The following is an 11335-nucleotide window of genomic DNA, read 5'->3' as shown; positions in this document are numbered from 1 at the left end:
ATGGGAGGGGAGTTTGGGGGAGAATGGATACATGTATATGGGTGGCTAAGTATCTTTGCTGTCCACCTGAAACTAGCACAACATTGTTAATTGGCTATACTCCAATATAAAATAAAAGTTTAAAAAAATAAAAAATAAAAATCCATGAGTGGTATACACCTGAAACTAACACAACATTGTAAATAAACTATACTTCAATCAAGTAAGCAAGCAATAAATTAATAATAAAATGTATGATTAAAGAAATCCATGAGTGGAATTCCTTGGTCATAGGGTAGGCATAAGTTCAGCTTTAGTAGACAGTGGCAAATACTCTTCCAAAGTAGTTATACCAATTTACACTACCACCAATGGTGGAAGAAAGTTCCAACTGATCCACGTTTTTATCAGTGCATGGTACTGTAGATCATTTTTCATTTCAACCTCTCTGGTGGATGTGTGGTGGGAATGCATTGTGGTTTTAAGTTTTAATTCCCATGACAACTACTGAGATCAAGCACATTCCATAGGTCTATCATCTGATATGCTTTCCTAAAGCAGATATGGACAAGAACAAGGAAGAGGTGAGAAAAAGGGTGTACGGGGGTAGACTAAGGGATGTGGGTGAGATAAGAACACTGTAGAAAGGAGAGTCTAAGAGCAGTAAATTACACTTTCTGAGCAGACCAGTTTTTTTCAAAGGGCTAGGCAAGTGTACACAGATTAAGGAGTCTCTTAAGTTCTGCAGCTAAAGGTGTTATAAAGGTGCATGTGAACGGGTATGTTAAACATGTTTGAAGTAAATCATAAAAATCTGGCAAGGGTCAAAAGTTAAGTTCTCTTTTCTACAACAGCAGCAGCTCTGGATACTTCCTGGCACATTTCACCAAGTCAAGCTCCCAATGTGTTCTCAAGGTACTCATCTCAAAAAATGACAGATCTGGCCTTGTGGATTCCATTTACAAGACCACATGATGCCAATGTTAAAGAGTAAAGAATGGTAAATATTCTTCACTTCCTGCTTTATTGAAGTATGATTGACAAAATAAAATTGTAAAGATTTAAGGTGTACAACATGATGTTTTGATATATGTATACATTTGATACATGTATATATTCATCTAACGCAATGAACCTATGAGCCATGCCATGTAGGGCCACCCAAGATGGATGGGTCATGGTGGGGAGTTCTGACAAAATGTGGTCCACTGGAGAAGGGAATGGCAAACCACTTCAGTATTCTTGCCTTGAAAACCCCATGAACAGTATGAAAAGGCAAAAAGATAGGACAGGAAAGATGAACTCCCCATGTCGATAGGTGCCCACTGGAGATCAGTGGAGAAATAACTCCAGAAAGAATGAAGAAATGGAGCCAAAGCAAAAATAACACCCACTTGTGGATGTGACTTGTGATGGAAGCAAGGTCCGATGCTGTAAAGAGCAATATTGCATAGGAACCTGGAATGTTAGGTCCAAGAATCAAGGCAAATTGGAAGTGGTCAAACAGGAGATGGCAAGAGTGAACATCAACATTTTAGGAATCAGCGAACTAAAATGGACTGGAATGGGTGAATTTAACTCAGATGACCATTATATCTACTACTGTGGAGAGCCATCACAGTCAATGTATGGAGTAGCCATCATAGTCAACAAAAGAGTCCAAAATGCAGTACTTGCATGCAATCTCAAAAATAACAGAATGATCTCTGTTGTTCGTTTGATCTCGCATGTTCATTTCCAAAGCAAACCATTCAATACCACAGTAATCCAAGTCTATGCCCCAACCAGTAATGCTGAAGAAGCTGAGGTTGAATGGTTCTATGAAGACCTACAAGACTGTCTAGAACTAACACCCAAAAAAGCTGTCCTTTTCATTATAGGGGACTGGAATGCAAAAGTAGGAAGTCAAGAAACACCTGGAGTAACAGGAAGATTTGGCCTTGGAGTACAGAATGAAGCAGGACAAAGGCTAATAGAGTATTGCCAAGAGAACACACTTGTCATAGCAAACACCCTCTTCCAATGACACAAGAGAAGACTACACATGGACATCACCAGATGGTCAACACCGAAATCAGACTGATTATATTCTTTGCAGCCAAAGATGGAGACGCTCTATACAGTCAGGAAAAAAAAAAAAAGATCAGGAGCTGATTGTGGCTCAGATCAAGAACTCCTTATTGCCAAATTCAGACTTAAATTGAAGAAAGTAGGGAAAACCACTAGACCATTCAGGTATGACCTAAATCAAATCCCTTATGATTATACAGTGGAAGTGAGAAATAGATTCAAGGGATTAGCTCTAACAGACAGAATGCCTGAAGAACTATGGACGGAGTTTGTGACATTGTACATGAGACAGGGATCAAGACCATCCCCAAGAAAAAGAAATGCAAAAAAGCAAAATGGCTGTCTGAGGAGGCCTTACAAATAGCTGTGAAAAAAAGAGAAGCTAAAAGCAAAGGAAAAAAGGGAAGATATAACCATTTGAATGCAGAGTTCCAAAGAATAGCAGGGAGAGATAAGAAAGCCTTCTTCAGCGATCAGTGCAGAGAAATAGAGGAAAACAACAGAATGGGAAAGACTAGAGATCTCTTCAAGAAAATTAGAGACACCAAGGGAACATTTCATGCAAAGATGGGCACAATAAAGGACAGAAATATCATGGACCTAACAGAAGCAGAAGATACTGAGAAGAAGTGGCAAGAATACACAGAGGAACTATACAAAAAAGATCTTCATGACCCAGATGATCACAAAGGTGTGGTCACTCACCTGGAGCTAGACATCCCGGAATGTGAAGTCAAGTGGGCCTTAGGAAGCATCACTATGAATAAAGCTAGTGGAGGTGATGGAATTCCAGTTGAGCTATTTCAAATCCTAAAAGATGATGCTGTGAAAGTGCTGCATTCAATAGACCAGCAAATTTGGAAAACGCAGCAGTGGCCACAGGACTGGAAAAGTCAGTTTTCATTTCAATCCCAAAGAAAGGCAATGCCAAAGAATGTTCAAACTACTGCACAATTGCCCTCATCTCACACACTAGTAAAGTAATGCTCAAAATTCTCCAAGCCAGGCTTCAGCAATACATGACCTGTGAAATACCAGATGTTTTAGAAAAGGCAGAGGAACCAGAGATCAAATTGCCAACATCCGTTGGATCATCAAAAAAGCAAGAGAGTTCCAGAAAAACATGTATTTCTGCTTTATCAACTATGCCAAAGCCTTTGACTGTGTGGATCACAGTAAACCGTGGAAAATTCTGAAAGAGATAGGAATACCAGACCACCTGATCTGCCTCCTGAGAAATCTGTATTCAGGCCAGGAAGCAACAGTTAGAACTGGTCATGGAACAACAGGCTAGTTCCAAATAGGAAAAGGAGTACATCAAGGCTGTATATTGTCACCCTGCTTATTTAACTTATATGCAGAGTACATCATGAGAAAGGCTGGGCTGGATGAAGCATAAGCTGGAATCAAGATTGCCAGGAGAAATATCAATAATCTCAGATATGTAGATGACACCACCCTTATGGCAGAAAGTGAAGAAGAACTAAAGAGCCTCTTGATGAAAGTGAAAGAGGAGAGGGGAAAAGTTGGCTTAAAGTTTAACATTCAGAAAACTAAGATCATGGCATCTGGTCCCATCACTTCATGGCAAATAGATGGGGAAACAGTGGAAACAGTGACAGACTTTATTTTGGGGGGCTCCAAAATCACTGCAGATGGTGACTGCAGCCATGAAATTAAAAGATTCTTGCTCCTTGGAAGAAAAGTTATGAGCAACCTAGACAGCATATTAAAAAGCAGAGACATTACTTTGCCAACAAATGTCCGTCTAGTCAAGGCTATAGTTTTTCCAATAGTTATGTATGGATGTGAGAGTTGGACTATAAAGAAAGCTGAGTGCTGAAGAATTGATGCTTTTGAACTGTGGTGTTGGAGAAGATTCTTGAGAGTCCCTTGGACTGCAAGGAGATCCAACCAGTCCATCCTAAAGGAAATCAATCGTGAATATTCATTGGAAGGACTGATGCTAAAAATGAAACTCCAATACTGTGGCCACCTGATGTGAAGAACCGACTCATTTGAAAAGACCCTGATGCTTGGAAAGATTGAAGGCGGGAGAAGGGGATGACAGAGGATGAGATGGTTGGATGGCATCACTGACTCAATGGACATGAGTTTTTGTACACTTCAGGAGTTGGTGATGGACAGGGAGGCCTGCAGTGCTGCAGTCCATGGGGTCACAAAGAGCAGGACATGACTGAGCAACTGAACTGAACTGATACATTGTGAAATGATTACTACAATCAAGCTAATTAACATATCTATCACCTCAAAGTACTTTTTAAAAAAAATATTCTTTTTACTGAGCACCAATCAAACAGAATTTTCTACAGTATTCAATAATAGATTGTAAAGTAACATGGTTTAGAGTACAGTATTCAAACCTTCATATGCATGTGAATCCCTTGAATATCTGTTACAATACAAATTCTGACTCTGGAAGTATGAGGTGATACCTGAAATTCTGCATTTCTAACAAGCTCCTGCATGCTGCGGATCTAGGACCACTCTTTGTGTTTAGAACATGAGCTGTGAATCAGACAGACCTGCGTTTAAATCCCAGCTCTGCTTTCTTAGCTGTGAAATCTCTGGTAAGCTATTTATTCTCTCTGAGCCTTACGTTTCCTCACCTATAAAAAGATGAAAACAATTACTGACTTCATAGGGTTTTTGTGAAGTTTAAGTAAAATAATGCATATAAAACATGTATTGTGCTGTGTATGGAGAGAGTAATTGATAAATGCCAGCTATTGCTAATATTCTATGAACTGGCACACCTACACATTATGATACTCTGAAGACTGTGCTTCAGAATGATTATGTGGAAGCACTGCAAGAGCCTAGACTAATCAGAGAGAGACAGATTGAATCATATTTAGTCATACTTTATGTTAGGCTTACTTTATTATATTCTAAGTCTTTGAAAATTGAGACTTCATCTGTTTCAGTCAGGGTCCCAGCAGGAGACAGATGGTATACTCAAATTAGCATAATTAGTGGAAAGTTTAACAAAAGTACTATCCACAAAAGTGTGAGCAGAGTATAGGAAAACAAAGAAGGATATATGATAGTGCAGTAACCTGGGGCTGTTACCATTCCTACACCCAAAAGGATGATGGGAGGAGGCACATACCAGAAAAAAGAGAATGTGGTGTATAGAGGGTCCCCTTGAAAGGCACTATGACCTTTATTTTTAGTAAAGGAATAATAGCAGCCAGCCAGAGGCAATCCTATTGGAAGAAGCCAGGAACACTCTGACCTTAGTTTCTTTTCTCCCTTTCCAGTCCCACCAGGGATCTCCACTGCCCAAACCCTACCAGAGGCCAAGAAAGAAAGGGAACACACTGATGTAATCCATATAGATTAGCTTCCTGGGGCACAGAGAAGGGTATAAGAGGGAAGAGGGTGGACCAGGAGGGATAGGCAAAAATATCTGGTGCACCATTCATGACACGTGTACTCAACCAAACTACTATCCAGAACAGAATTCTATTCTTCTGACCAAGCCAAAAAAGAACAGACTACTGTTTTAGTGTTAGTCACTCAGCCATGTCTGACTCTGTGACCCCATGGACTGTAGCCCACCAAGTTCCTCTGTCCGTGGAATTCTCCAGGCAAGAATCTTGGAGTGGGTTGCCTGTTTTAGACAAAGCTAAACTCAACTAGTTTATCACCAACTAATTCCAGGTGGCACTGGCAGTAAAGAATCCACCTGCCAAGGAAGCTATGGTACATATACACAATGGAATATTACTCAGCCATTAAAAAGAATTCATTTGAATCAGTTCTAATGAGATGGATGAAACTGGAGCCCATTATACAGAGTGAAGTAAGCCAGAAAGATAAAGACCAATACAGTATACTAACGCATATATATGGAATTTAAAAAGAAGGTAATGATAACCCTATATGCAAAACAGAAAAAGAGACACAGATGTACAGAACAGACTTTGGGACTCTGTGGGAGAAGGCGAGGGTGGGATGTTCTGAGAGAATAGCATTGAAACAACTATACTATCAAGGGTGAAACAGACCACCAGCCCAGGTTGGATGCATGAGACAAGTGCTCAGGGCTGGTGCACTGGGAAGACCCAGAGAGATGGGATGGGGAGGGAGGTGGGAGTGGGGATCGGGATGGGGAACACATGTAAATCCATGTAAATGACATGCTGATTCATGTCAATGTATGGCAAAAACCACTACAATATTGTAAAGTAATTAACTTCCAACTAATAAAAATAAATGAAAAAAAAAAAAAGAATCCGCCTGCCAATGCAGGAGATGTAAGAGACACAAGTTTGATCCCTGGGTCAGGAAAATCCTCTGGAGGAGGGAATGGCAACCCACTCCAGAATCCCATGAACAGAGGAGCCTGGTGGGCTACCGCTCATAGAGCTGCAAAGAGTTGGACACCACTGAAGCAACTGAGCATGCACACATGCAAAGATCAATAACTTCCACGGTATTTCTCCATCAGATGTTCTACAATCACCCAAAACTCAACACAGCTAAAACTGAAATCATCTTCCTCTACCACCATAACCAACTTCCCCATTTCCATCAAAGGTGGTCTTTGATATGTCAATCTCTCAGCTCTAAAACATTCTTCCCTTTCCTTCTTGTATATTTAAATCTTACCTACTTACCTTTAAGTTGTAACTCAAACACTTCTCCCTCCTCCAAAAGGTCTTCCCCCAGCTACTTTAGCATACAGTGATTTCCCTTTTCTTGGACCCTCATTGCCAGTTATTTAGTCCCTAATGTCAGGTATTGCTATTTAACTAGCTTGGGGTATGCATACCATTGCCCCAACTAGATAGTACACTTCTTGAAGGCAAGAACTATGTCTTAACTTTATTTTTTTCTCCTTGTCAAGACCAAGCATCTTGAGACTTGATGAATGTAAGTCCATGACAAACACCTAAAGAATGAAGAATAGGAAAAGAATAGCTGAGTTCAAATTTTTAATTTCATTTTTCTATTAGAGCATCTCAGAAAAAGGCTCTCTGAGGAACTGATGACCTTATGTAGAAATATGCAAGCACAAAGGACAGCTTTGCTCTCATCTATCCACTTGACATTTTAAAAACACTCCTCAAATAACCCTTGGGTTAAACAGAGAATCAAAACAGAAATTAAAAACTGTTTAGAAATGATGAACAAGAAAATCAACATGCACCAAAACCCATATAAGCAGCTAAAGTGGTATGCATAAGAAAGCTGTAACATTAAATTCATTTATTTGTTGTATATTCAAATATATTTCAAATGATAATATATGAATTATCCTGACTGACAAAAATGAATTAAAGTAAACTCAAGAATACACATAAATAAAAGAAGGAAAGAATTAAATATTTTTTCAAAATTAATGGCCCATTTCTCACTAGTCTTCCTTCTTACAACAAAAACAAACCCTGGACAAAAATAACAATTAAGCATAAGAAGACTCTGAAAAGGGGAAGAAGAAAGTAGACTGCCTGGAGACTTTAGGATGTGAGGAACACTACAGTCCTAAGTTGCCTGGGATTTCTTTTTGCTTCTCATATATTACAGATAGGGCACTAGAGAAGCCTACAACCAGAAATTGTCAAAAGGCCCAGACCAAGAAAAGTTCCAAGAAAATATTGTTCCCTTTAGTTAAATAATCAAGGGAATGGTGGCCTAGTAGAACAGAAAATCTTTTTGATAATACCCAACCTACTCTAACCAAATATGAAAGGAAAAAATGTCCCTTCCCTGTGGTGTGAGCAGTACCAAATAGAGCCACCCATGTCTGGCCCCACATGGCAGCAATTAGACAGGGAGAGTTGGCCCTCTGTCTCCCCCACAGGGGTAATATCAGTGGGATCAAACAGAGGGCAGAACTTCCACCCCACCTTCCTGGTAACAAAGAAGTGGAACAAGGCAATGCAGGATAGTGATAGCTGGCACTCCATTTCCCCACTGGAATAATGTTAGTGGAACCATCCCCACCTGGCAGCAGTGAGGTAGTGAGAGTCAACATCCCCATTCCCCATTCTTCCCCCTGGCAGTGGGGAGGGTCCAGCAGGGAGCTAAACTTCCACTCCCTCCCAGCAATAACTGGAAAGAAATTAACGGAGCCCCAGGGGGACTGTGGGTAAATGAAAAAAGGACAGAATTTATAACAATGAAGTCTAAGAAAATAAGGAAAAAAGACTATGGGACCGAGAAAGTATTCAATATTTGAAGAAATGATGGCTGAAAACTTCCCAAAGGATAAAATGTGGATATTAGTAGACTGTGATAAGTTACTCACATATAAATGTAATAATGAGAACAACTACTAAAAAATCTATTAAAAATACTCAAAACCTATATAGACAAATCAAAATGAAATTCTTTAAAAATGTTCAAGTAACACACAGCAAGGCAGAAAAAATTGAGAAGAACAAAAGGCAAAGGGAACAAACAAACAAAAATTAAACAGCAACAAATATAAGCCTTAACATAGCAACAATTACACTGAATGTAAATGACCTAAGTAAACCCACTAAAAAATGAGTTCGGCAAAGTGGTTTAAAAAAAAGATACATGACTCAACTATGTTGTCTACAAGAAATCCACTGCAAACATAATGGCATAGCTAAGTTGAAAAGAAAAGGATGTAAAAACATATACCATGCAAATAGTGTGAAAAGATAAAATAGACTCTGGAGCAAAGAAAATTATCAGAGACAGAGAAGGACATTACATAATGATAAAAAGTTTAATTCTGCAAGAAGACATAGCAAATCTAAGTGTGTATATACCAAACAATGGAGATGCAAAGTATTTTATAGAGCAAAAAGAAATTGAAATGAAAAGACAAATAAATACACAATCCACTTAGAAAGTTCAATATCCTTCTCTCAACAACTGACAGAACTATTAGAAGATCAGCAAGGATACAGAAGAATTGAACAACAATATCAACCAACATTTGTAAAACATTTAACCCAATAGCAGAACAGATAGTCTTCTCAAAAACCCATGGAATACTGACCAAGATAGACCATTTCTTAGACCATAAAATAAATCTGAACAAATTTAAAAGAACCAAAAATAGAAAAGTATGTTCTCTGACCACTGTGAAAGCACACTAGAAATCAGTAACAGAAAAACAACAGGAAAATCTCCAAACATTTGGAACTTAAGCAACTCACATATAAACATATCATGAATCAAAAAAATCCCAAGGGAAACTTAAAAAATACATCGAACTGAATAAAAATGAAAATACAGTATAATTTGCAGGATGCAGGCAAAAGCAGTGCCAAGAGAGAAATTTATAGCACTAAATCCTTACATTAGAAAACAGGAAAACTCTCAAAAAATAATCTAAGTTCCTATCCTACTTTAAGAAATTATTAAAAAAACAGCAGTAAAATAAACTCAAAGCAAAGAAGGAAGGACATCATAATGATAAGAAGAGAAATCAATAAAATTGAAAACAGAAAAACTACAGAAAATCAATGGGAAAAAAGCTGGTTCTTTGGGGGGAAAAAATCAACAAATTTGATAAACCTTTAGAAAGACTAGCCAGGAAAATAAGATGTAATTTATCAACATCAGGAATAAAAGAGGAAATACTGCCACAGAACTTGTATATATCAACAGCATAAGGGAATACCATGAACAACTTTACACAGATAGATCTGACAACTTACATGAAATGAACCAATTCCTTGAAAAGCACAAATTATCACAACTCATTCAATATGAAATAATTTCATTAGTTCTATAACTATTAAGAAAATTAAACTCATAGTTTAAAAACTGCTGAAAGCGAGATCTCCAAGCCCAAATGGTTTTATTAGAGAACTCTATCAAACCACTTAAAGAAATAACATTAATAATATACAATCCCTTTCAGAAAAGAGGAAGAAATTCCAAATCACATAATGAGGGCAATATTATCTTGAGATAAAAATCAGATAAATCCAGCAGAAAAAGAAGAAAACTGCAGTGCATTATCACTGATGAGCAGACTCAAAGATCCTCAACAAAATATGAACAACTAGAATTCAGCAACATATGAAAAAAATTATGCATCATGATTAGTCACTCAGTCATGTCTGACTGTCTGCGACCCCATGGACTATACCCTTCCAGGTTCCTCTGTCCATGGAATTTCCCAGGCAAGAATACTGGAGTGGGTTGCCATTTCCTCCTCCAGTGGATCTTCCCAACCCAGGTATCAAACCCAGGTCTCTTGCATTGCAGATGGATTCTTTACCATCTGAGCCACCAGGGAAGCCCCAATATATAAAAATAATTATGCCCACAACTAAGTGAGGTGTATTCCCCAGATACAAGGCTGGCTCAATATTTGAAAATAAATGTAATCCAACCATCAACAGACTTTAAAACAAAAAACATATTGTCATTTCAAATGATGTATAAAATGTGTTTGACTAAATTAAACATCTGTTCATGATAAAAGCTTTCAGCAAATAAGGAATACAAGATAACTTCATTAACCTAGTGAAGAACATCCATGAAAAATCAGAGCTAACATCTTCCTTAAGACTGAAAGACTGCAGAAGATGAAGCCGGCCGTGGACGAGATGTTTCCCGAGGGCGCCGGGCCGTATGTGGACCTGGACGAGGTGAGGCGGGCCGCGCCGGGCCAGGCGGGAGCGGCTCCACGGCCGGCTCTCGGGCGCGCTTCGGAGCAGGGCCGAGAGAAGGCAGCGGCCTGCAGGGCCCAGTGCTCGCCCTCCCCGCAGTGCCTGCCTTAGCGCTGGGCCCCTGGGAAGCCTATGGGCGGCGGCCGGGGCTGAGGCAGGAGGCAGCACTGGGCTCCTGATAGACTTGGCAGCCAATGAAAAGGCAGTTCACGCAGACTTTTTCAATGATTTTGAAGATCTCTTTGACAATGATGATATCCAGTGAGGTGTGTCCAGCGGTGCATTTGGTCAAGCTTCGCCACGTGGTGGTGTGGTGGGTCTCCTTAAAGGACAGTTTCAGGTGGTTCCAGAGAACTTGTGGGAATCGCTAGAATTTAGGAGATGATTAGCCAAGAAAGAGAAGGTTTTAACCATCTGGAGGAGGCCTGTTAAACTCTGAATGTGGCCAGCTTTTGTCCTTAATTTCAGTTAAAATAAAGTGATGTTATTACTTGCAAAAAAAAAAAAAAAAAAAGACTGAAAGACTGAATGCTTTCAGAAACAAGGTAAAAATGTCTTCCTCTAACCACTGCTATTCAACACAGTACTAGACATTCTAATCACACAATAAAGCAAGAAAAATGAAATTAATGGAAAAAAGATTGGAAAGGAAG

At 39.1% G+C, this 11335-nt stretch overlaps 1 protein-coding gene across 1 annotated transcript; it reads left to right on the top strand.

Annotated features, from left to right (window-relative positions):
• Positions 1-10598: 10598 nt before the first annotated feature.
• LOC122435245 (COP9 signalosome complex subunit 9-like) lies at positions 10599-10964 on the top strand. The gene is made up of 2 exons (XM_043459274.1): positions 10599-10661; positions 10837-10964. The coding sequence occupies exons 1-2, from the start codon at positions 10599-10601 to the stop codon at positions 10945-10947; spliced, it is 174 nt and encodes a 57-aa protein (XP_043315209.1). The 3' UTR covers positions 10948-10964.
• Positions 10965-11335: the final 371 nt, after the last annotated feature.

Source organism: Cervus canadensis, chromosome X (genome assembly GCF_019320065.1).
Source record: "Cervus canadensis isolate Bull #8, Minnesota chromosome X, ASM1932006v1, whole genome shotgun sequence".
NCBI lineage: Eukaryota > Metazoa > Chordata > Mammalia > Artiodactyla > Cervidae > Cervus > Cervus canadensis.
Note: the sequence above shows the minus strand (reverse complement) of the source record. Positions and strands in the feature narration are given on the sequence as shown.

What these genes read in the sequence shown, in the direction of transcription:
- LOC122435245 (XM_043459274.1), top strand. Translation starts at nt 10,599, where the DNA reads ATGAAGCCGGCCGTGGACGAGATGTTTCCCGAGGGCGCCGGGCCGTAT. An exon ending in CGTATGTGGACCTGGACGAG is followed by an intron (nt 10,662 to 10,836) that starts GTGAGGCGGGCC and finishes GCCGGGGCTGAG; the next exon opens with GCAGGAGGCAGCACTGGGCT.